Source organism: Sander lucioperca, chromosome 1 (genome assembly GCF_008315115.2).
Source record: "Sander lucioperca isolate FBNREF2018 chromosome 1, SLUC_FBN_1.2, whole genome shotgun sequence".
Lineage (NCBI taxonomy): Eukaryota > Metazoa > Chordata > Actinopteri > Perciformes > Percidae > Sander > Sander lucioperca.
In genome coordinates this window covers 52,713,483-52,740,797 of record NC_050173.1, presented here as the reverse complement: position 1 = coordinate 52,740,797, position 27,315 = coordinate 52,713,483, and the positions used below count along the sequence as shown (strand labels likewise).

General features: G+C 41.3%; 1 protein-coding gene across 5 annotated transcripts in view; it reads left to right on the top strand.

The window, feature by feature from the left end:
- il1rapl2 (interleukin 1 receptor accessory protein-like 2) overlaps positions 1 to 27,315 on the top strand; it is a 574,476-nt gene that overhangs the window by 364,607 nt on the left and 182,554 nt on the right. For 4 of the 5 annotated variants that reach the window (XM_031280024.2, XM_031280023.2, XM_031280026.2 and 1 more), the window contains exons 4-6: positions 1,086 to 1,189; positions 25,377 to 25,563; positions 25,660 to 25,813. In XM_031280024.2, coding sequence (XP_031135884.1) covers positions 1,086 to 1,189; positions 25,377 to 25,563; positions 25,660 to 25,813 — 445 coding nt within the window. Of the gene's footprint in view, positions 1 to 1,085; positions 1,190 to 23,894; positions 24,257 to 25,376; positions 25,564 to 25,659; positions 25,814 to 27,315 lie in introns of those variants that run through there. The other variant, XM_036005865.1, reaches the window with a different exon arrangement.

Here is a 27,315-nt window from a genome sequence, read left to right as displayed (position 1 = left end):
GTTTTTTCTTTAACTTTACAACAAACGGAGCTACGTCAGGTGCTGTGTCAAGTGCGTAACCGTAACTTTTTCTAAATGTAACTAGTTAGCATTGGTGCCTAAACATAACCGACTAGTTTTTGTGCCTAAACCTAACCACACTGAGACCATTTCACAATGTTAATAAGGTGTTTAAAACTGTGACTGTTACGTTCTCTGGTTTAGATGTAAAGTCTTATTTCCTGCCACTGCTACGGGTGCTAATTTATGAAACACTCATGTGGGTCGTATTAGAGGGCAGGAATAATTAACGATATTGTTGTATGGCTTGCAGGACTTGTTGGAACGTATTATTAGGAGACAGGGTTGTTCTGCTCTATATCATTGTAATTATATTACATAATATGTTCAGGGTGCGATTTATGAAAAAAGCAGGGGGGGGGGATGTTTATTCATCATGCACAACAAAACAAAACATGCAAGAATGAAATCCCCCTTTCAGTACCATGGATGCCACTCAGCCAGGCATGCCAAAACACGTATTTATCAAATTCAATATTCAATGGAAAATAATCTCAAAATGTGGTGTCAACATAAAACACAGCGCTTTCAAGCCTGAGAGCGGAGTTCACTTCGCGGTGAAAACAAAAGACTTTCACCAAGGAAACACTTCTTTGTTCCTCAGGAGTGTTTTAATCCAAACCACGATCTTTTCCCTAAACTTAACGAGTCGTTTTGGTGCCTAAACTTAACTGTCATTGCCGCATGACGCTCACTTTTTCTGGCTAAACTCCACTACGTGGCACCTGAAAGGACCGTCATCTGGCGGTGCCTGTAGTCGACTAGCAGTCAACTACTGGCGGCTAAACACCTGCCGCTGGTAGCCGGTGTCCCGGAGCTCTGTAGCGGCTAAATACAACCAGCAACTGCTGCTCTGATTTTATCGTTCTATCGCACTATAGACTGTTCACGTAACAGCACTTTACATAGTTTAAAAAAAGGCTACTTCTATTTTAGGGGGGGGGAGAATACATTTGGTAAAAATAATTCAGCAGAGGCAGGGATATGTATTGCTTCAACATTGTATTTTGTATTGTGTCCTTTAGGAGCCTATCATCTTCTCAGGTCATAGACTGAGTAAAGAAGACGACTCCATCTGGTTCAGATCTGCTGAAATGGAAGACAATGGCTTCTACACCTGTGTATTAAGGTAACCCGTACACACACACACACACACACACACACACACACACTTACAACAATAACTTGACACTGGTATGAGTCGACCCAAAAAAGTAGAATGATAAAAAAACGGGTTTGGGGTACAGCCCTGATTCTCCAAGGCAAAGCACAATTTGGGATTATTTCTGGTTGAGCTGGATGCATTGTTCATAAGACTTTGTGAACATCATATAGATACTGCTTCTCTCCCCACATGGGACCTAGGTCAAAGTAAACTGTGCAAAACATAGACTTTATTTTTGAAGTTTCACTTTCAGCCACAGCACATTTGCTTCATGAGACAAAACAACCTCGGCAAAGATTTTTACCAGCTAGCACACAAAATATTTTTGGCCCGACTGACATGCAGCAGGGCTCTTGAAGTTGCCTCGGTGTTGTTGATTTCATCACATGGGAACAACTTTGGAATAGATTTCTGACTCAGAGTCTTCTGTCTGTACCCAGGTGGCCCATTTACATTGCGTTGGCAAATAGCAGCGCTGTTTTTGGTGTTTTGGATAAAACTGATGGTTATTTGAAACCTCTCTGTATCCATTTTGAGAGAAAAATGCCCCCTGCCCTAGGTAATCAATATTCATATAATTTCAAAACCCAGATGAATGGTGTTTCAAAAATAATACTATTTTATTATTGTGAGATATTCACTATGACAATTTGCTATGTATTTGGATTCCTAGTATACAGATTAGTCAGTCAGTAGCACAAAAACTCTTTCGGCATTACTTAATTACATTTGTTGAGGTCTGGTCAGAATCTCACAACTTGTGTGTGTGTATGTGTATGTGTGTGTCTGCATATTTTCCCTGCTAGGTATGGGGAATGCTGCCAGTTTAATAAATTGAATATTTACAATATGGCAAAATTTGGCCTGAGTCCTACCTGGCCCATTAGGGATGTGTGTGTAAACATTTGTTTGATACTACAGTGGTGGTGGTGAGGTATCAAGATGTGTACCAGTTGGCTTTGTAGCCCAGAACAAGGCTTACATTGTTTACCTGCAGTCGGTCCTCTAGTGGCTATATAAAGTGGTCTAATTGGTAGGTTGGTGGATGGGTCAGACATACACAGGACTTTCACCCGGGAGAGTGGGGGTTCAAGTCCTATTTGAAACTAAAAGTAAATTGCAAGTTGTTGTTTTTTACTTAACAAACGTCAGGTTCAGTGTCACATGCGTAACTGGAAGTAAAGTAACGATTTTAAAGTGCTCATATTATGCTTTTTGGCTTTTCCCCTTTCCTTTACTGTGTTATACTGTATATCTTTTTTGTGCATGTTATAGGTTTACAAAGTGAAAAAGCCCAAAGTCCACCCCAAAGGGACTTACCATCTCCAACAGAAAACACTGTTCACAAACTGCTCCAAACAGCTCTATTGTAGTCCAGCCTTTACTTCCGTGAAGAACGTGCGTCACTTTGTAACACACGTTATAATGCTCGCCTAGCTGCTAGCGTAGCACGCCCTCGTACTCTGCTTCTGACTGGCTAGTAGTCCTTACCTAGCTACTGAGCATGTGCGACTCCCAACAAAGAAGGAAGAGAAGTGAGATGTCTCACTCTGTAGCTAAAACAGAAAGCTCAACACACAGGGTGAAAAGAGGAGCTGCTGCAATGTGCAGTACAACAAAAAGATGGTGTTTTTTGAAAATTAAACCATGTAAACCTATTCTGATATAAACTCTAAATACAATTATGAACCTGAAAATGAGCATAATATGAGCACTTTAACTCAAACCACGATCATTTTCTAAACATAACCAAGTAGTTTTTGTGCCTAAGCATAACCAAACAGCAACCTTTTCACAACGTTAAAGACATGTTTAAAATCAAAACCTTTTCGTTAAAATCCACGACTGATGTACTCTGGTTTAGTTATGCCGTTGTATTTCCCAGCCAACGCTAGGGGGCGCTAATTTATGAAACGCTCCTGTGGGCCAGCATATCATTTTAGGTTCACAAAAAATTTTGGTCTGCCTAGTTGTGCGCAAAACCCCAAAAGACGGGAAACTGTATTTACGCTACACTCAAAGCAGAATTTGGCAGATTTTACCAACTATGAGACTCAGAAATACCCCACAGAAGCAGAGAGTTTTCATAATCAGGCTGTGAAACAGGTTGCTGTGAGTCGGCTATGTGGTAGCCTGATTTTAAAAATGTAATCAGTGTTCTGCTTGATTTGCAATACTCTGTTTTGCAGACTTTTGTAGGGCTTTATGTCAACAAAAATGCAACAGGAGTCGAAAAAAAGTAAAGTAAGTTTCGGAGAAAGCATAAAAAATGATAAATTCGACAACAAAAAAGCAACACAGTAATACAGTCAGATATTTGACTTTTTTCAGTAAAAGCATGTGATTCTCATTTCCCAGGGCGGCCCTTAGTGAAACTGAGTTTGACACCCCTGCCCTAGACGCTTTCGTTGTTCTAGAAGAACAGCTCTCCCGATGCTGCGTGTCATAAATCCCCATCTCCCCCTCTCTACTTGAGCCTTGTTTGTTCACCACCTTCCCTGTCTTCGCTGTCCCTCCATCTCACCAGCTGCCTCCATCTTCTACACCTCTTTCTCCTCATCTCCTGTTCTTCTTTAGCTTCTTGCTTCTGTTCCATCTTCCTCCCTTTGGCCCCCCTCTCTCTCTCTCTCTCTCTCTCTCTCTCTCTCTCTCTTTCTCTCTCTTTCTTTCTCTCTGTCTCTCACTCTTCCTCTCCTCCTGATCTTATCTGCAACCGATTCTCTTCATCTCGCCTCATCACCCTCCCACTCAGCCTCCCCCTCTTCTGCTCTCCTCCCACCTCCTTTTCCTGCCAGAGCTTGACACCTATCCTCCTTAATAAGCTCTCTCTCCCTATGTCTTTCTCTCTCTCCTTCTCTCTCTCTCTTTCTCTCTCTCCTTCTCTCTCTCTCTCTCTCTCTCTCTCTCTTTCTTTCTGTCTTCCCCTCGCTCTCTCAGCATGACAACCTAATTAGGGCTTGGTGTCTGTCATTGTCTCAGGGTCTCTTATTAATGCACATGCACGCATGCACGCACGCACGCACGCACGCATGCACACACGGACTCTCTCTCTCTCACACACACACACACACACACACACACACACACACACATATGCACAACACCTCCTATCCTAGTTGGGAGCCACCAACTGGGTCATATGTTATTACTAGATGGTTGTATCCAGGGAAAGCCAATGGGAGAATGTCTTTACATGTATTTGTTGCCCTTCTGATCTGTATCTACGATAACGAAACCTTCATATTTTGCCTTTCTTATATACGCCCACTGCCAGCGCCCTGAGATAAAAGCTACTTTCTCACATTTCCAGCCGATACTCAGTTCTAACTGACATGAGGCCTGGTCGTGTATATATACAGGCACAATCAAAACAGATGAATCTCAGTTGCAGCCATAACCTGCCTTAGATACAATGTGTGTAATATAAAAGAGGTTACCGTGTGTGGATAGATACTTCATTTATCTCCATGCTGTCAAGGGTTCAAGGGAGCCAATTTAAGCTCAAATTGTGCAGCTCCCGGTGGCTCCTGCCGCTGCCATCTTGGCAGTGCCTGATGTTTGCTATTCCAAAATCTTTAAAATGGCTAGAATTGATATTTTTAAATATATATTTACTATATATTGTTATTGAGGCTAACACACTTGGTCGGGACTATTGGCGTCCCTTTTGACGCACTTAGGTTAAGGAAAAGCTCGTGGGTGGGTTTATGTTTCCATGACTCGCGGGAAGAACGGGACCGTTGGGTTTAGGAAAAGAAGAACGGGACGATTGGGTTAAGGAAAAGCTTGTGGGTGGGTTTACGTTTCTGTGACTTGCGGGAATAACGGCATGGTTGAGGTTAGGGAAAGGTCGTGGGTGGGCTTACGTTTCCGTGACTCGCAGGAATGGGACGGTTGGGTTTAGGAAAAGGTCGTGGGTAGGCTTACGTTTCCGTGACTCGCGGGAATAACGGGCCAGTTAAAGAAGAAAGTGGCTTCTGTGACACGCGGTAATAACGGGGCAGTTAAAGACACACGGGACACGAACCCCGGTCTCCTGGGTGAAAGTCCTGTGTTTGACCCATGCACCACCCCAACCATCCTCCCTACGTGGAATTTCCCCCTTACATACTACTCGCTAAACCCAGTGTAGATGCTGCTCTCCCCGGTACATTCTACAAACACGCTGAAGGGCGCTTTTTTCGTCGCTTCAGACGCTGACAGCCACTGTCCAAACATTTCTATTTTACAAGTTTGGATTGAGAACGGGTTGGAAACTACAGAGAATTTTTCACCAGAATCTGCAGCTCCCTATAGAATTTACTGAGCTTTATAGTGAGTTTCAGCTCATTGTTAAACTGTCAGACTCACAAGTTTTGGATAACACAGAATTGCATAGAAGAGGACAGGTAATGATAATCAAGCAGGTATAATATAATGATTCTGTGGTATTATCTTATATTGAATACATGTGGTGCCTCCCTGTTAAACCAGTCTAGCTTGCTTATGGTTGTAGCTGTAAAGAAAATACTTTTGCATCTTCTTTTAATGGTTTTCTGTGGAACGAAATGCTGCAGGGCATATTGCTGCCCCCCATCCTCTGAAGTTTATAATGCTTCATTTCATATGGACTGCTGCGATCTGTCTTTTACCCGTTTATTTTCAAAACACATCCCTGGTGTCTAGTGGAGTGTGTGGGTTTATATGAACTTGAAAGATGGGGACAACCTGGAGACATTGTTATAAAACCGAAGGTGAACACGCAAAGGTGGAGTGGCATTCTCTCTCAAGAGACCGTAAGTGGATAATAAAAAAAAAATTCTGAGACGCGAGATACCGTGAAAGAGAGATGTGCACTGGGAGGAGAAAGAAATGAAAGCAGGTGGGTGGCAAAGAGAGACAAAGAGGAGAGGGTAAGGAGAGTCAAGGAGAAAGTTAGTTAAATTGGAGGGATGGGGAAGAACGGGTAAATAGATGGAGAGAAAAACAGAGGGAAGCTGATAGAGAGAGAAAGAGGGGAGGGTAGAGAGCGAGATGGAGGAATGAGTGCAGCAGAAAAGAAAACCAAAAATCCATTTTCTCTGCAGGTACATGTGTAAGGACCTCAGTAGGGGGGGAAGGCATGCTGTGACTGCCCGAGACCTATACACCCACTATGATTAGATATGACACCAATGCGCACACACAAACACACACACACACACACACACACACACACACACACATACACACACCACTTAGAGGGAAATTGATACACACCGTAAGAGGTCTCAGTTTACTTTCGAGGCTGTGACACTGCGAGAAAGACTGCACCAAACCTCTATCCTGCAAAAGTAGACTATCTGTGAAAGTCGGGCAGAAAAAGATGCAAAAAGAAGTGGAAGCGCACACACACACACACACACACACACACACACACACAGAGGATGAAGAATTCGAAAGACAGAGGACAAACCGATTGAGAAAAGGACTCTGAGAGAACAAAATAATGAGTGTTTGATAGTGAACAAGGTAGTGTGAGATGAGAGATTTCATGCCCCTGGCTTTGCCCGCTCTTCACTTCGCATTAGATGGAAATATAACATGTTCTCTGTGTGGGAAAATGACTGACGAGCTGGCTGGTGTGCTGGCTGGCTGACTGGGTCGGTTAGTGGTTGTTTCATTTGGTGACATCTTGGCTGGACTATTGGCTTGGAAGGGTCGGTGACTTCTTGGTTTGGTGGCAGACGGATTGGCGAGCTGACTTGTTAGTGGAATGACTGACAAAGTGGCAGTTTTATTGGATGTTTGACTGCATGGTTGACGACTTTATTGGTTTTTAGGCTGGCTGGTTTCACCGGCCAACTCGTTGGCTTACTGGTTAGTGTCAGGCTGGGCAAACAGGGGACTCAGACCGCAGGACTCAGACACGCAGTTAAAGTCTAAAAGGGGATTTATTGTACAACAGCGGTACAATAATCCAGTTTCCAAAAACACAGCGCAAAGGCAGAGTCAAAAACAGGCAGCGGTCGAAAGGTAGATCTAGCGACAGTATCCAAAAAAAAAAACTATAATAATAAACTTTATTTCTATAGCACTTTTCCTAACAAAGTTACAAAGTGCTTCGTACATCCAACCCTGTCCCTTAGAACTTATGTTTAAAGGTCCAATGTGTAGGAATTTCTCCCATCTAGCGTTGAGATCATATATCGCAATCAACTCTCTCGCACCACGCAGTTCAAAGTACGTATTACAGCTACGGTAGCCTTCACGCTTCAAAAAGCCGGTCTGTTGCTCTTTTCAATATCCTTTCTTCTTTTTCTGGGCGAAGAAGAAGAAGACTCCTGTTCCTGAAATTTGGATTTTGAATACGTGTAGTCCTCCATGTTTCCTTCTTCAAACTCGCCAGGGCCGGGAAGCTACGATACCCATTAGTAGCACCTGTGAGTTTATCATGTGACAGCGAAAATGCGAAAGGCGGAGCAGTATGTCCTGTATGTCCCTTACCGGCTAACGTATTTCAAGATGGCGCATGAATTTGGAGCGTCTACCCCAGTTCATGCGAATGCAAATGTAAAATTTCAAGCCGAAAGGAATACTTGGAATTGATGGTGGTGGTAAATATTCATGAAAAAGGACAAGTTTGTGAACAGACAACACAGATTTTGATAATGAACAACTAAACACGTTACACATTGGACCTTTTTAGTAATACTAATTTGTCTTCCCAGTTTGTGGTGTTAAGTTAAATTCACAGAAAATGTTTATTATATATATATATATATTATATTATATATATATATATATATATATATATATATATATATATATATATATATATAATATATTTATTAAACAGAGGGATTGCTACATTTCAGTACTCAGTGCAAGTCATTGGTGTTGGAGTCACCGATGTTGGAGTTTGACACCGGAGATCAGAGTCCTGGATGCAGTAAAACAAAAAAAGTTGTCATGTGTTTCCAGTCACTGTGGACTTTCGCACATTAAACCGAGACCATGACCATTCCCTAATTTAAACCAACTGCTTTGTGTGCCTAATTCAATCATGCTTTATTTGCTACAAGCAGATATTGTATTGCAAGACTGGATATTGTAGGACAACAAATGAACTATCTGGTCGTAAAGGGGCGTATGTTGACATTTTTCTGACAGCCGACTTTTTGCGCTCGTATGACTAATGACTGTCCTTTCTTTTGAAGAAAGGCAGCAGTAGATAGACATTGTTAAACCTCTGAACAAAAAACCCTTAATGAGGAGTTCAGGATGGAGGATTGGGCAAATAAACTGGCTGAATTTACACTGGAGATCATAATATGCATCCTGTCTCTTTTAATTAAAGTTACTATATGTAACTTTCAAATGTTTCCGATTTTCCATCTGATGATCATAAATGACCTGTAACAGCAAACGAGACTAATGGTGAAAAGAATGCTATTTTTTTATATAGTTTTTATTAATGCCTTTGCCCAGGTCCAATTTTTTCAGCGAAGTCACAAAATGATTTACGGCAGGTAGACAGCACTACAGTAAAACATTCTGATGGGTCACAGATTTTGGCGTAACACCGGAAAAAGCCTGTGTTAGCATACCAGCCAGGAAAAGGGTAGCAGTACATTTCTTTATTTAGGCCTAATTGTGTTTTAATTTAATTTTAGAATCTGTTGTAGTTATGGCTGATACTGGGGCAGGGCCATCACAGAAAAAAGGAAATGAAACGAAGGACAACTAAAAGCTAAACTAAACTAAAAACAGATGGAAACAATTACGGGATTGTAAATGATTCAAAACCCTCCTTGAATTGGCCCTCAGGTATGAAATACTTCCATTTAATTTATAAAATAACATTGCAATGCGGGATGTGGTTGTACGTCAGTAGCCTACATTAAATTACGCTCCCCTAACATTTAGCGCGGAGGTTTTCCTTTTAGTCCGTGTTTGTGTCAGCCTACTAGCGTCCGTGGGTTTCATGAAATGTGCTATATAAATCTAAGTTATTATTACTTTGGCTGCTACAACAATCTCCTAATGCTTTGGCTCGTGACACAGTAACAGTCATACCCGGTTTAGCTCACAAGACATCCAATATAAGCTAAGTTACTGCATGCAACACTTGAAATGCAACAATGCATCTGTAAGTTATTGTAAATGAATGATTTTCTGTCTGAGCAAAGCAACAATATGACCTCCCCGTAACGCTAACTCAGTAATACAGCACTGCGAAGAAAAGACCTTTTCGACAGCAGGCGTAGTAAAAACACTACCGCTTTTGTCCAAAGGGGTCGCTAGAATCAACCCAAACTTAAAGTTACAAAAGGCCACTTTAAGTAAGGTAGGTCGTGAAGTGTTTTTAATGAAAAATGACGAAGCTGCTGTGTGTCTGCGGCTGCAAGAGGGCAGAGCCCGATAGAGGTGACAGTCTGCGTCAGCAGGTGGGAAGTATGCGGAACGACTGTCACGGCCAGGCCTCATAGGGGGGCTAAAGGGACAGGCACTAAAACAGAGGGTTTTTAGAACATTAAAGCATGTAAACATGTTCTAGTAGAAACCCAAAACTCAAGTTTAAACCTGGAAATGAGCACAATATGGGACCTTTAACTCTTTCCACTTCTGGATATAACCCTTACACTAAAGCCATGTTGGCCAATCAGGAGCCTGGAAAAAAGCTATTACCAGAAGGCTACCTGGCTGAAGTGGGCGCACTGATCGCTCTGTAGCGAATTCTGATGCCTCTGTTCCTCAGTATAGTGGAAGCGTAAGTGTATGTTTAAACATGTAAAAAGTCTTCTAAGTGTGGCCGGGTTAGCTCAGTTGGTAGAGCAGGTGCACATATATAGAGGTTTACTCCTCGACGGCCGCGGGTTCTACTCCGACCTGTGGCCCTTTGCTGCAAATTAAAGGCCTAAAATGCCCAAACAAATAATCTTGATTCTTGAATCATGATTTTGGCCATGTACGCCATTTTATGAAATGTTTCCTCATTTGCGAGGCCTCACAAAAGAGATAATAGCACACATGTTGGCGCTACAAGCCAATGTCTGCACGTCAACACTGAAAATGGAGTTTCTGAAAATAAGTTGGGAAGCCAAAATGCCTAGTAAAAGCTACGTTTTAAAAAAATGCCGTGGACTAGGCCGTAGTTGCATAAACGAAACCAAACCTTAGCCATAGTGGTAGCTCATCAGAAAAATGCTCATCTGGGTAATTTTTTAAAGGCACTGACAAAAATCCCGGGTGGTATTGCTAGTAAAAAGAACCCACTGTCTCTCTTTGCATTAGAGGATGAATCTAATCTCTGTGGACACACTTGCACACAATAAACCACACCCACAGTTGTCACAAGGGTGTTTTCTAATGCCAGCCAAATGTTTAACCTTTCTCTTCATCAGATTAATAGACTCGGAGCAGGAGATAAAGACAGCGAGTGGAAAGAGGAGGGGAGGGGACAAAAAGATGAAGAGAAAGAGAGGGTGGAAGACAAACAGACAACGGCAGTAGGAGAGTAAAGTAGAGAGGAGGGCAGAGCGAAATGGGTGCGGAGAAGGAGAGCGCGGTCATTTGAAGTTTATTTGGCAGTCCTCTATGACTTGGCAGCCATTGAGCTGGTACCACTCTCTTGCCAATGTGGACCAACACGTGCCAGTGCATGCCAACTTAAGCTTGCTGTCCTGGCCAGTCTTTTAAAAAAAAAAAAAAATAGGCCTTGGCTTTGACGCTTTGATGTTCAAGGGGTTTTAAGTTGCTCTGAAATAGGATCTGACTTGGTTTGCGATATGGAGGAACGGACTGCGTCAGAGGAGAAAGGAGGGTAGAGGAGTTTGTATGAAAACCAAGCAACCTGTGTGTCAGAGTGGTCTAGTGATGGAACGACTGCTCTGTATAGCAAAGGTGTTGGTTTGATCCTCACAACATCCACAGCTCCTGTCTAATGGTGCAATCAGTCATGGAAACAGCGATCCGGCAATTCACGGTAGATGCTAGATCGGATTCGCTTGACGTGTCGACGTCAAAGGACGTGCCTCGTGGCCGCCTTATTCTGCCTCTGATTGGCTTACCTTGGTATTCTTACCCTGACCAATCCCCACTCCCCATGCCTACACCTAACTAGGTCGACAAGTGTTGCAGATCCGATTTAGGATCTCCTGTCAATGAAACGGCCCATTTGTGTGACGTCCTGTTGTGTTCTTTAACCCCCCAATATAGCACAAGTAGACTGTATACTTCACCACTACTGTTTTCCGTCAGATCGGTTATAGATCTTGACATTTCCGACCGCACTTGAAGGTCAGCTTTATTTCACGTCCCATGTTAACAGGTTAGAGCTTACGCACTGCGCGTGACATGCACATGCTCGAGCCGCGCCTGAAAACGTGTGCATGCTAGAAATAGAACCGATGCCTATTTTTCACGCGACACGCCAGCGTGTTGGAAGTGTTTCCAGGCAAAATAGAATAGGAAAACATGTTTATATGTCATTTTGACACAAATACATATTAATAAATGACATGTTGATGTTTGAAAGTCTCTAGGCTTTGACATAAATTCAGATATAAATGTAATAAGAAAAACAAATCGATTTTCAAATATAACATAAGATAAGATAATACTTTATTGTCTGTTACACAGGGGTTACAGAAAATTGTCTTTGACAAGGCTTCAGTCACAAAGACATTCACACAGACATATAAAAACAAGATATGGGGGTGTAATGGTATCCGCTGACTGTGGTGTTCATTTTGTGCTGTTCAGTATGGCTATTGCAGAGGGGATGAAGGATTTCTTGTAGATGTTTTTTCAGGCCAGTGGTACCTTAAAATGCCTGCCTGATGGTAGTAGCTGGAAGGAGTGATGGAGGGGGTGAGAGGGGTCCTCTGTGATCAGGTTGGCTTTCCTGATCACTGAGCGGCTGTACAGCTCAGATAGGGGGGGGGATGGGGGGAGCCAGTTATTTTGGCAGCGTGATTCACTATACGCGAGAGTCTTGTTTTGTGTTTGATGGTGAGTTGGTTGTACCAGGAAGAGATATTGAAAATGAGAACTGATTCAGTGAGGGAGCAGTATACCAAAGTTAACACGTCCTTGCTGATCTGAAAAGTTCTGAGTTTTTTATTATTTTTTTATTGCACCTGTCAATAGAGAACGAAATATCCTGTAGCCTTTTTTGCCGTCGATACTGCCGACGTTGTCTTTGCTGTAATCAAATCGGTATATATTTATGTTTAACATGAAGTATACTACTGCTTGGGTGCAGTAAATCAATGGGAAACATAGGCCTACATGTGTACAGACAAGGCTAGCAGCAGCAGCGCCGCGTCAGACATGTTTCTAGTGTGTAAAGACATCGAAAAATCCACGCAGCCGCCACGCAGCTGACACGCAACAGAAACGCCACGCAGCCAGTGTGTAGCCGGCGTTAGTCTTGTTTTCTGTTACGGGTCATTTATGATCATCAGATGAAAAATAACATAGTTTCAGAAACATTAAAAAGTTACATATAGTCACTTTAAGTGAGAGTTTTAAGTGTTTATTTTGAAATCCTTCATTTTTGTTCCATAACCTTTCTGCATTAGGTAAACAAACTGGATGCAGCAATACAGGTACCAGCCTCATGAAGCTTCAGTTGGCCATCACTATCACTATCACTACTATATACATACTCGATAGATGTAGAGGTCCAGACCCGGGAATCCGGACGCAACTCAAAACTCAAAACGTCCCGGCTCTAACAGAAAAAACCTGATTGATAAAAGGTGTAATAAAGTGGTCATTCTAATCCATAATGTCTGTGGTGTAAACTGTCTGTAGGGACACAGCTAAGATTGTCGCTAATCAGTAGTGACACTAATTGATCTGTGTTTCGCAGGTTGGGGTTGCTGACCTTACACATAAAGTAATATTAGCACTCAAGTGGAACATACAGACACTCATGCATAGATCTGTCTTTTTTCACGACGCACTTAAACTTGGAAAGTGGAAGAGAGCATGAATTGTAGCTACACACACACACACACACACACACACACACACACACACACACACACACACACACACACACACACACACACACACACAAACATTACCTTAGAAACCCGATTGCACATAGGCACGTTGCACTCAAAATACACACACTTACCCAACATGGAACACACATTGAAAGTCAGCACATACCGGTACTTTGCTAAATGTCAAGACCTTGCCTGAACCTGAGCGTTCACGATACCTTAATAAATTAAGGTTGGTCGCCGTCATGTCCCCTCAGTCTTCAATGTATCAGTGGATCAATGACCCAACACAGTGGCCACATATTGCTTATGTGGAAATACATATCTGATTAAATCACTATTGTTAGGCTGAGTGTCGTCTGTAATTAATTAGCCTGCATAATGTATAATCATCAAAAGACTGGATTTTTTTTTTTAAGTTAGTGCATTTTGATGCAGTTTTGTGAAATTTTTTAAAATCATAAAATGAATTAAAAAAAGATCTTTTGTAATCTTTATAAAATGACTCACAGTTGCACCCGCTGCTGTTATGGATGAATAGTCTCAAGTAGCTGGGACTTCAAAATAGTAAATGTATTTCTTCCATCCTTTAGGCTCGTTGGAGATGAGCCAGGCCTGTGCAGAATCGATCACCGGCGGTTGCATGTCGGTTAGATTTGTGTTCGACTTGATCCCGACTTGCTCTGACGTCATGCACACGTGGGCAACGGTAACCTCGCGACATTAAGGCGGCCGCAGTTTGTAGAGCCAAGTAACACAGTTGCTCTCCCCCCGACTGCAAGACCCAGGGCATGATGGGAAACTGGCTCTCAGCTGATCTAACAGCTGATTGGTTCAGAATTGACTCAACACTATGATCTTTTATATAAATATTTCATTGTTTTTTGAGAAAAAATGGAGAGATTTAGATTGATATTTGCCTGATTTAAAAGGCTTATTCTGTACAGAACACATGCTGTGTGGCAGATAGTTATGTTTAGAAGTCAGAGAGACTGAATCCGTTCAGATTACAGATCTTCTACAGTCTGTTGGATATTAACATCAGCAACAGATCGCCTCTAGAGCATTTTAACAGGCTACTCTGTCATAATAAAAACAACTGGAGACTGCATACAAGCTGATATATGGGTCTGATAACATTTTAATAAATCAGAATCGGACTTAACAGGATGTGAGTGTTTCTGAGTACTTTTACTTATATAAAGGATCTGAATACTGTATTCAGATCCTTTACTTAAGTTAAAGTACTAATACCACACTGTACAAAGTACAATTCCTGCATTGAGTGTATCAAAAGTAAAAGTACTTCATAGCAATCAACTAAGTGTTTAATTGGCTAATCATTTACCTGTTCTTGACTTGTAGGCCGTTATATTGTTGGTTAGTTTAATAAACTACATGTGTTTTGTGTGCAAAAAAACTTAATTTGTAAAGCAACTAAAGCTGTCAGATTAGTGTAAAATGTTTCTCTCTGAAATGTAGCGGAGTAGAAAGTGGCATGAAAAGAAAAGAGTCGAGTAAAGTACAAGTACTTTAAAGTTGTACTTAAGTACAGTACTTGAGTAAATGTATTTGGTTACATTCCACCACTGTCTGACTTCCTGTTTAAACTGACGGCAGCTTGAAATGGCTGTAAACTGTCCGACTTGACCGCTGCTTTTTGTCACCACCGGCTGCTGCCGCCTTATTCTTGAGGTTCGCCGCGGGCTGGAGCCAATCCCAGCTGTCATTGGGGCGAGAAGCGGGGTACACGCTGGACAGGCCATCAGTATGTCACATTCACACCTACAAGCAATTTAGAGTTGCCACTTTACCTAACCTGCATGTCTTTGGACTGTGGGAGAAAAACCAGAAAACCACATTCTTGCTGTGAGGCGACAGTGCTAACCACTGCACCACCCCCTCGTGTAGATTATCATTACAATTCCACTGATAACACTTATATTCGTTGCTGCCATTTGGTGCAACTGTCTGCATTTAACATCGAACAAAGCTTTGCAAAAGCCCAATTTAAAGAGCCCCTGTTATGCTTTTTTTTCAATTTGTCCCGTCTTTTAGTGTTATATCGTATTTTGTGTCTGTAATAGATGTATGAAGTACAAAAAAAACACATTTCACTCCAAATGGAGCTTTCTCTCCCACGGATAGCACTTTATCGCAACTGCCTGCAACACCTCGCCCACATTCCTGTTTGAAATTCCTCAACTAGTGATGTCACTGATTGAGAAAGCCGGTCCATTTTTTCACATGTGCTGCCCATAGGTGCTGCCTGAGCAAGCACAGCCCGTCCAGCGGCTTGTTTGAATTGACAGTGTGTTTCAGGCAGAGGAGCTGCAGCAACGGGCAGTATGAGAAACATATGTTTTTGAACATCGAAGCATGTAAACCTATTCTAGTAGACCCCAAGAGTACAAATATGATGCTGAAAAGGAGCATAATAGGGGCTCTTTAAGACCTCATTGATGTAACACAATACAACTTGGTGCAATACATGCATCCTTATGTAGAAGCATTTGTGTTCAGATATTTGCATGCATAGAAAAGTGTGTATGTGTGTGTGTGTGTGTGTGTGTGTGTGAGACAACGTCTCAGCATGCGCAGGTGTCCGTGCTCTCTCTCTCTCTCTCGCTGCCTGTTAGTTAGATTGATAGTCAAATTAATCTGCAGCTCCATCCAGGTATAAACACGCTGCCTGCTGGCCAGGATACATCCCCCTCTATCAACGCCGTTATTCAACACACCCTCCAGCTCCCTGCCCTGATCATAGGAGGGTAATTGCAGGGAGGATGTGCTTGATTTATTGATGGGGAGGATATGGTGGATTACAGGTTGATTTGGTGATTCATTTACGGCTCAGTGTCCCGTGCCGTCGGCCGTCCGAGGAGCCGTCGGCCTTCATTTGGGCCGACCCGACATGTTCAGTCGGGAGAGGGCAGTCGGGACTCATCAGAAATGGGGAGCGGATGAGCCTCTCAAAATCTGACGAAAATCTTTTAAACTGACCTTTGTCAATCTGAAATGAAGACAGATTCAGCAACTGCACGGCCTATTTCTCTCAAAATGTTTTCAGAAACACGTTTCGGTGAACTATTTTAGTACAATATGAGATCTTTTTCTGAACAAGCCGCCATGACAGTCTGTCTGTGAATTTCCGGAGAAAAAAGAAACCATGTGACGCGTTCGTCCAATCAGCTGCCGGTTTTCATTTTCTGGGAAATAATCAGACTGTAAATGGAAACAATATAGAGCAGCGCCGCCTGCTGCTATGGAGACGTATTACGTTTCGCGCACGCGCAGAGCGTACACTCAAGTCGGCGTCGCCTCAGTGTGTTCTGAGGCATTTTTTGGACCTCGGGACCTGACTGATCAGTCTGACTGGCTTTTCTGCTGACGGTCGGCCCGTCTGGTTGGTGTGTCAGGGCCCTTAGAGAGTGCAAGCCCAAACAAACACACACACACGTACGCACACACGCACATGCACACGCAATGCACAAACATGAGATATTAGCGGTCAGCCAAAGTACAGAGTGCCTCGAGTTGTACTTCAGGAGTGATGCTGCCCTGCTTGAGGACAGGTTGGAAGTGATTGTGGACACAGTAGCAGATGTACAGCATTCCCATCAAATTATGATCAGAGTGCAATGATGAAAAACATCATTATAGCCTCAATACATAGGCTGTCTGTGTGCCAGTGTGATAGCCTCAAAAGGTCCTTTCAACTCAAACATGAACTTCTGAGATGGAGATTATAAATTAGGAAGAAATTGGAAAACTAATCCAACTAGTAGACTGGCATGATTTGTAGTAAATACTTAGTTGTGCTCTCTTGAAGTTGTAAATTGTAATTAGCATTTTACAGCTTGTAATGCAATTTTCAGTAGTTTTATTTGCTTGCTTTTCATTTATCAGTCGTGTTGCCAGTTGCAATGAAAGATGTGTTTGCTCACACCTGGCATCTGTTTCAGCATGGTAGCACATTCCTCATTTGTGTTAAAAGAGGGACTCCTAAACTCACACACACACACACACACACACACACACACACACACACACACACACACACACACACACACACACACACACACACACACACACACAGTAGCAGTAACGGTGAGATCCCATGTTTTATCCATAGTTGTCTTCGAATGTTAATACAGGCAACCAACTGTACCCTTTCTTAACCATATTACAAAATAACAAGCTACACTCTGTGTGTGTGTGTGTGTGTGTGTGTGTGTGTGTGTGTGTGTGTGTGTGTGTGTGTGTGTGTGTGTGTGTGTGTGTTGTGTGTGTGTGAAACTTGCTGGTAACAAAAGGGGTTATGAATGTCAGCCACTCACATTAGACACAGAATGACATCCACAAATCTTTCCCTTCACCGTTTAAATCTCCTTTTTCACCTCATTCATTTCCTGGAGGACAGGATGCAGCTTTACTGGACACATTGTACTGGCATTAAATTGTCAGGTCAGGCCAAATGTATTTGTAAGGCATGTGTTCCAAAACAGGTTTGTTACCTACTGTAAATAATACACAGAGCAGCAGAGGGCACACGTTTAGAAAACAGGATATAATTTGTCAAAAGAGTTAATTTCACAAAATGTAATAATATGCCAGTTGGGTATAAAAATCTCAACATGCCTAATGTTTTGTTTTTTAACACTTTCACTCATTTCCTATACAGTATATGAATGATGTAAATAACTAGTTCCACATTTTGGGAAATGCACACAATCGCTTTGTTGCAGAGAGTTGAGATGAGAAAATCAATATCACTCTCACGTCTGAATGCTAAATATGAAGCTACAGCAAGCAGCCAGTTAGCTTAGCTTAATTCAATTCAATTTTATTTATAGTATCAAATCATAACAAGAGTTATCGCGAGACACTTGGTAGGCGGTGTCTGACGGTGCCAGTTGGGGATGTGATGAACAGTGGCAATAATAGTCACAATAAAGATAATGGAACAGTGACTACAAATGGTAGTCGTAGTAGTTCATGTCATAGCAGGGCACTGCAGGGTGTTACAGGATGTAGCGTGGCACAGCAGAGCATAGCAGGACGCAGCAGGATACTGCAGGGCACCGCTGAGCGTAGCAGGACCACGGCGACAGCTGCAACCAAGATCTTGGTGCCATCCTAATCCAAGGAAATATGCTGGGTGAAAAAAAAACAACATAAGGACTCCGGGGAGTAAACTCGCCAGAGCTATGTTAGTAACAAGCATTTCTGGGACAAGGATGCACACAAATGGAAACAAATGCGTAAAGACTAGAAACAGGGGGGACAGCTAGCATACCAGCATCTTTAAAACTCACTAATTAACATGTCATATCTGGTTTGTTTCTACGGTGACATGTTAGGGCCAATGTAGGTAAAAGGCCCGTTATGAGTCACATAAACCCTCTAAAATCACAGTGTCATTTTTTACACTTGAATAAAATCAAGTGTATTGCAGAGTGCAACACTGCACAATTCAAACCATACTAAAACCTGGCTATGCCACCTCTTTGTGATATAAGAGCTCTCAGCCTAAGAATCCCCAAGCAGCCTCTTTGTTTGCTAATTGAGTGGAAAAACCCTTTAACATTTCTCCAATACTTACAGGCTGACACGTAATACCTTTTTTTGTGTGGGTGCACTAATCCTATTATCACGACTTATCTCTCAATTTGCTAGCGTTAGTGGCAAGCCCAGGTACAGTAAATAGCGTTGTTGAAAACAGATTAGACTGCCAATAGTGTGGACATGCATCCCATAAACACCAGCGCTGTTAACGCTGCTTTGTTGGCCTGCAAAGTGTGCACGTCTGGAGAATGAAATAACCGGAGGCTATAAAATGCAAACACATCTCTAATAAGATCAAGATGAACCATAAATACCGTCCCTGCACAATCTAATCTGCACTACTGTATATTAACTCTGTTATTCAGCATTTCAAGATCTTTGCTCATTTTTCTGTTTCTTGCAGTCATTTTCTTGTTTGCTTAAAGTCCTGTGCCACATAAATGTCCTCCTTCCTCTTGACAGATATTCACATTAGCAGCTGTCCTAAGGGCTGAAATGTTCCATTAACAGCTTCTATCTTCAGGGGGATTTAGTATCTTTTATATGTGAAATTTGTAGACAAAATAATTGTAATTTTTATAGGATTTCACCACAAAACCAACTCCTGGCAATAGAAAACTTGGTGAAAACATTGAAGGTTAAATCAAACTTTTTTCCCTAATAATACATTATATTCACATGTATTCCCATCTAATAGTGATTCTCAATGAGATCCACCATAAAGACTGTAGTCACCGACATGAAATTAAATAGCTAATATATTAGCTTTTTGTGTAGTGTAATAGTTTGACTTTTTGGAAAATATGCTAATTTGCTTTTTATGCTGTGAGTTGGATTAGAAGATTGGGGCTCTCACATGTCTGTATGCTAAGTATAAGGCTACAACCAGTGGCTGCTTTGCTTAGCACAAAAACCTGAGCTGTGTCTCAATTTGAAAAACTCACTTACATGCAGTACACTGCGTACATGATGTACTTACTTGAGTAATGCGTACGTTTTGACAGGATAGTCAAATCATGCACATTATGCACTTACTGGAAATGATTGCAACATTTGACGACTTGTTCTTTTTAATGGTAAATTGCAACCGGGCATAGCATTACCGCCACCTATTGGCAGCCACCAAAATATATGCCTGCTTGTTTTCTCACTATCCTACTACAGTATGTCGGTAATTAGCGGGAAAACCCATGTATAAATTACATTTGTGTAGTTAGGTATTCACTGTTGTACACAACTGCTGTAGCTTCCTCACCCACCAATTTTCACAAGTTAATAAATACCTTGATGGTCACGGAGCATTCGCTACCTAGCAAAGATTGCAATCATTGAGGGTGAGTGGTGTCAAAACCTTCCACACTCAACTTTTTGACCGTTAGTGCAGCATCTGGGTACTCGTAGTGCACTGCATTTTGCCATACTTCTTAATGTGTGCGCACTATGTACTCAAAATAGCAAGTGTAAGTACAGATAGGCAAATTGAGACACACCAATTGTTAAACGGCTAGCCTGGCTTTCTTGGCTGACTTCCCAAAGTCTTGTTGTCACCATTGAGTCAACTTAAGGAAATCACTGCTACTGGCACAGATAACCGCCCATAAAATCACAATACACGTGTGCTGGTAGGCAGATGTTCTTACCTTTGGATTGAGCTAAGCTAGCTGTTTACGTTTGGTCCTAGCTAAGCTAACCAGCTGGCCGCAGCCACTGCTTTGTACCCTTATACATGATCATATCATCTAACTCTTGACAAAAAAGCCCAAAAAGTGATTCCTGAAAATATGTTGGATACCGGGGTCTAAAAGTTTGCATTTATATGGACACTTTACACCTTACCTTATTCGTGACTGCTCTGTCTGGAGTAAATTACACTATCTGAACAATTGTCTGCTGATAAATCACACAGAGGAATGTAAAATCAGGGAGAACTGCTGAAAATAAATCTGTTTGCAATGACAATGATGAATTGCTTTCAAAAAGGAACCTCGGATACTCCGTAATAATACACTGGAACTGCTGTGATGTTCAACACATCCAGGAGATGTTTGGGATGCAATTTTACTTTTTGGTAGCCCCTCTGTCTTTCATTCTGCCCCATCTGCTTCTGCTTTATGAGTTGTTTCCCAGAATGTTTTCCTAGAATGTGATAAGGCTAAAGCTAGTTTGAATATATCTTTAAAGTGCCTTTATGTTCTTCTTTCTTCCAATAATCCCAAATATATTCAGAGTTGGGTATTAATTGTTTGGCTGACAGATAATTGACAATGTAAAAAATGACTGAATGAATATCAGCATCAGTATATATGATACTTTAGGTTTAAGGACATTTAGTCATTGATGTACAGCAATGCAACAAATGTGCTGTTGCATTAAATCCTCTTGCGTTTTTTTAAATGTTTTTTTCCTTCAGGGCCATTTTACTAACCGCAGCATTTAAATGTATTCCACACCGAGCCACATATTAATGCACAGACACACAATTTGCATCTGTAAGAGTTGCACAGCATGCGCTAAATGCTTCTGACACAGCGTTTGCATTGCAGTCTAATTAAATCGTCATGTTTACAGTGAGATATGCATAGAACATTCATCTTAACATAGTTTCTGTTTTTACTGTTTAGTGTTAGGCTTCTGGTTTCCGGGTTGGACAGGCAGAGGGGGGTTGGACACGCAGAGGGGGAGAGACCGTGACAAAGACCGATACAATGGGAGGGGTGCTGGGGACAGGGTGGGGGGGACAGCAGAGATATAAATAAGAGGAAGCTCTTTTAGTTGTCCCTTTTTCAGTTGATCTCAGTTCAATGTGCGTTACTGGCATGACTGCATAGAACAATATCATCAAAGCAACAAGATGAAAGAACGTTTTAACATAAAATTCCTTTCGTTTTTTGGATGTACGAGTTGTGTCAGTAACGTGGGAGGATCTGAATCTCTTTGAATTAAGATATTTCATCACGTCAGTATTGATGGTGCATGTGGAGGTTTACCACATGATTCATGATCCACCTGCATCTTTTGTAATCATATTTCCATACACACAGTGTAATGATTACAAAGTCCTGCGACTTGTTCAATGAAATAGTATTCACTGTCTCCATTTACTCGGGGAGATCACAACCTGCAATAATTGATGCTTCGGTCCCCTTTAAAAATGGCATTGACATTTTGTAGCTTTTTAAAATATGTAAATAATAATAATAATAAAAATGTTCCATCTAAAGGAAGATTTAAGGGGTAACAGGAATCACACTATAGGTTTTCATGGGTCCAAAAATATGCGCCATACCCAAAAAGACTTGGAAATGTACTAACAGGGACCGAACCAGAACAGACTATTATTTGAAAGCTGGGACCCGGACTGGTGCAGAACCGAGAAATGTCGGACTCGAACCTGACCAAACCCAGGAAACACAGACCACATTGGCACCGATTTGACAGCTGATAGCTAACAAGTTAACATTATTTACAAGTTATCAAAACAAAACTTGGTGTATTACCTATGGGTCATGTGCCAGGTCTAGGGTCCGAGTAGACCCATTAAGATCTCTATATCACACTCGTTTTTTACCAATAAATGCCAAATGAAAGTAACAATGTTATATCCAGTTCCACAGCCCTTCATAATGTTACATTGTTAGCTTACCTTCAAATAAGTGTCGACTTGCAGGCCTGCATGTTTTTGCCCCAGTGGTTGTTTTTTTTTGGCTGCTTTTTGGTTTTATTTTCAGTCAAGATCGGATGTATTTAATCCACAAATTTTTCCAAGAATGGGTAATGCTTTACAGATGGAGGGCAGGCAACAGGAGGCAGGCTCTGAGGCAACAACCACCAACACTGCAGCAATATGGTTTGTACTGTTAAAGCAACACTAAAGCACTTTCCCCGCTTCGCTCCCCCTACAGGTTGGAAGCGGAATTGTCCGTTACATTACATTATGCAAGTTTGCCAGATCGGGTAGCGGATCTGTAGTTCGAATGAGACATAACGACAGCGGTAATGGACAATTCCGCTTCCAACCTGTAGGGGGACCGAAGCTGGAAAAGTGCTATAGTGTTGCTTTAACAGCTATTCCAATCGATTAAATCTACAAAAAGCAAGGGCTACTTTCTAGAATTGAAAATAGCAGTACATTAAAAGGAGAAATTTAAAAAAAAAACTCAAGGGCGGCAGACGTGGATCAAAAACGTCCTTAGTCTGGAGGAGTGGAGTCAACTAAAGTGTTGCGTTAAACATACCTTGCGTCGGTATTAATTTTTTATGGTACAATTACAGGTTGTGATGTTGAGCACAAAGCAATATAAATACATGTGAAGGGTTCATAAAATGCTAGATGATGTGTGCGTGAGAGAGACAGAGAGAGAGCCACAGTAGCATGAAAAGGTAACTAAATCACTGGAGGAGAAAACAAGATGCTGGAGATGATGAGGAGGAGAGAAACTGAGAGATGGATGGATGGATAAAAAGGCTTTCCAGGCCAGTTCAATGCTCAGTGGTCTTGGTTAGGTCAATGACTAAAGAAATCCCTATGTCCCCTGTATGACACGCGCACACACATACAGCACTGATGGGATAAGTGGTTTAGATCCACTTAGATGAGAGGTCATAGTTAGGGGACAATGGGTGAGTCCTGTGAGAGAGAGAGAGAGATCAATGTGGTCTTTTGTGTTTGGAGGTGAACTTGGGAGAACACACACACACACACACAAACAATTACTATCACCTTGAGCAGATTTTAGGACTTCAAATCCAAAACAATGTTGACAACACATTGCCTCATACACATCATAACAAAATTCAAACTTTGTTCTTTTTATTTCATTATATTAGGCTCCAGGCTCATAGCCTACTGTCATATGTGACATCATGACAGCAGGGTGTAGTGTGTTATCTCTGTCCTCCAACATTGCACCAATAAAAATAACAACTCACATTTTCTCAAGTCCATAGAGCCTACCTGTCTTACAAGTTATTGCTTCAGCTGTGTCACTGCACACCTGATCCAATTAAGAGCTGGACCCTAATTGTATCAGGTGTGCAAACACAAGACAGGAGTAAACATTGCGGAACAAGTAGGCTTTAGGACTGGTTTGAAAAACATTATTATGAGTAATATTTTCAAGTAGCATTAAACTGTAAACAGAGCGTTGACATATTATCACCTCATAGGTTATTGTGGCTAACACGTTAGCAAACAGTGGCTTATTTACACATCCAGCAGACATGTAGCAATAATAGTATTTATTTGGAGTTGTGTCGGTATTGATGAATTTCAGTCAAATATTCACTATCCTCTGCTCTGTTTTGGTTGTCCACTAGTGCCTGAGGGAAATAGGCTCTTTAGAACAACAGCTGCCTGCTTCGACTGGAAAAGAAGTAATGAGGGCAGTAAAACTAACGTTAAACCAAAGTTGTGTTCTGTAACCGGAAACAAATAACTGAAAAATGCTAAAACGCTCTGTAGAGTTAACAGGAACTGCAGAGTCAGGTAAGAATTATCTGTTTGTCCCTTTCACATTACACATAGTCAATTAATTGCATTGTCAATAAAAACATAAATAAATGTAACTTAAAATGTATTTGTATTTTAAAATAATTAATCCTAAACAAAATTTTGCTACAAGCTACTCTGCTGGGTACCAACTTCAGCTACTAGCTACTCTGTTTTGAAACAAATTTAGCTAGCTACACTCTGCTTTGTACCAAATTTAGCTACCAGCTACTCTGTTTTTGTACCAAATTTAGCTACAAGCTACACTGCTGTGTACCAACTTCAGCTACTAGTTACTCTGTTTTGTACAAAATGTAGCTACTAGCTACACTCTGCAGTACCAAACTTAGCTTCCAGCTACTCTCTGTTTGGGACCAAATTTAGCTACTAGCTACTCTGTTTTGGACCAAAGTTAGCTACTAGCTACTCTCGGTTTTGTAGTACATTTATAGATTTCATCTATTACATGACACAGGTTCTGAAGAGAGGGACAAGTAGGTCTTTTTCATTTAACCTAGTACTGAAACGTTGCCATTACCTTTGCAAGTTAGATAGTGTGCAGAATTTATTTTTTTTGCAATGTTTCTTAAAGTTAGAAATTTAATGGCAATTTAATACAACCAAATTTCTCTTTGTCATGGTGGACAAACCCTGACATTTTTAACTAAACTGGCATGAAGACTGATCCTTCAAAACAAGCCTTTAGGGACAAAATAGGATGCATGCAATAAAATGAATACATCACTGCCTCAACATTGCCTAAAGATATACCTTTTACAGAGTTTTATTTATTATGAAATAACGTTTGTGTGTTAGAGGTTTTACAACCTAAAATTTATTTTGGATGGCAATTCCTTCAGTGTTTTCTAATAAACACTGAGATGTCAGAGGCCCTATAATTTTACCGAAATACCCACAATAGCCCCAGATGTTTCAACCAATACTTTTGCCATGAAACAGCTCTTGCACTGTTTCACAAAGAGTTACAGTTTTGGACAAATGGAAGATCACTGTTATTGTTGACTCTTGGATGAATAAATGAAAGTTTAAATGTCGGCTAATGTCAGTAGAACAACATGACAAAAACATTTTCCAATGTTGTTTGTAATCTGTTCAGGAACTCGACATACTGCGTGAAAGTGTCCATGTCGATGACTGTGGAAGAGAGTGATGAGGGGAAATGCTTCAGCAGCAAAATCCGACATCTGGAGAAAGCTGAGATAACCCATGGCAAAATGATCACCTGTCCTGATATAGAAGACTATTTGGCTCCATACAAGCAGCCACAGATGACCTGGTATAAGGTACAACACACACACACACTAAAGTTTAGAGTACGAAAGACATTTGTCAGTCTTCTGTAGACTGTTGTAACTTGATCCGTCTGTGTCTCTTGTCAGGAGTGTGAGCGGGTTGAATGGAGAAGCTCCATCACTATTAACAATACACACATCTGGATTCCTGAGGTAGAGGAGGGCGACGGGGGAAATTACACCTGTGAGTTACAGTATGGATCCAGACTGGTGCGGCGGACAACAGAACTTAAAGTTACAGGTAGGACACGGTGCATGGATGGATGGATGGATGGATGGATGGATGGTCCCACACACACAAGTATGTGGTTAAGAAACATAATTAATTATATAACATGGAAATGAAAAGATAATGTATTTGTTCAAGAAATACGTACGTATTATTATAAATACGTATACATTCAAGAAAACCAAGATGTGTTTTGGCATATAATGAATGAATGAAGAATGATGATAAAGAATGTGTCCTGCCTTCAGTCTCTGGGTGAGCTGTTCAAAATCGGCAAGGCTTGTGACGTCACAAGCCGAAACGAGCTGGCTAACCGCAACCATTAGCTCGTAGCGGTAGCGTTAGCATGCTAACACTAATGCTAACGCTAGCATGCTACCTCGTTCTCAATAGCAAAACACTACTACAACACACACAAGTTCACCATAATCTACAAAAGAACTACTTGCATGTGCGCCCTCATTTAGAAGTCTCCCAGCTAATCCTGCCTTGTAACTGACCGAAGTTGTAGAAACAGCCTTTCTTTTACTGTCTATGGAGCTAGCTAGCTGACATTATCTACATCTGAGCTACTGCGCATGTGCGAGTGCAATCAAAGATAGTACAGAAGAAGAAGAAGAAAAGAGGTCTCACTCTGTAGCTAAAACAGAGACCAGCTGAAAAGAGGATCTGCAGCAGTGAGAGAGAGCGGTGCAGTACAACAAAAATATGGTGTTTTTTTGAAAATTAAACCATGTAAACATATTCTGGTACAACCTGAAAATACAATTATGAACCTGAAAATGAGCATAATATGGCTGCTTTAAGATCCTTGCTGCTGCATTTTGGAGTAACTGCAATCAATAGAGAGAACTCAACAAACATGAATACATGTTACAGTAGTTTGAACAGCATTAAATAAAAGCATGGATAACTTTCGACAGGCCAGGAGATAGAACTGTAAACAAGGTCAGATTTTCTGTAGTGTTTTTGAAGTAGAGAAAGCAGAACTTTGTTGACTTGAGCATCAAAACTGAGGTCAGACTCCCAAGTAACATTTATTGACAACTGCCAATGTTATCAAGGCTGTTAATGACATTGAGAATATTGCAATTTTCCCCAGGTGTTATTGGTACATTGTTGGCGGCGTAAAAACTAAAATGTGTATTCGCGACTGATTTCCCCAAGAGTAAACAGAAAACAGTAGTGGATCTTAATTTGAGCCCTGTGGCACACCACTAGCCAGAAAGGCAGTAGAATAAGAGGCATTACCAATAGTAATAGAGAATGTTATATGCTTTTTTGTTCTATGACAGGATATGATGGGTTGGGATGGTATGGTCATGGACAATACAGAAAGGTAAGGATGGGGTCTGTCAACTGTTTGACAGTACAAATATGTAAATTGTACAAGTATGTGGTGTCCATTGAGTCAGGCAGACTCAGGCAGTTTGCCAACAGTACTAGGTTATCGATTTTATGTTATCAGTTCATTTTACAGAATTGATTAATTATATGTGCATTACACCACTTAG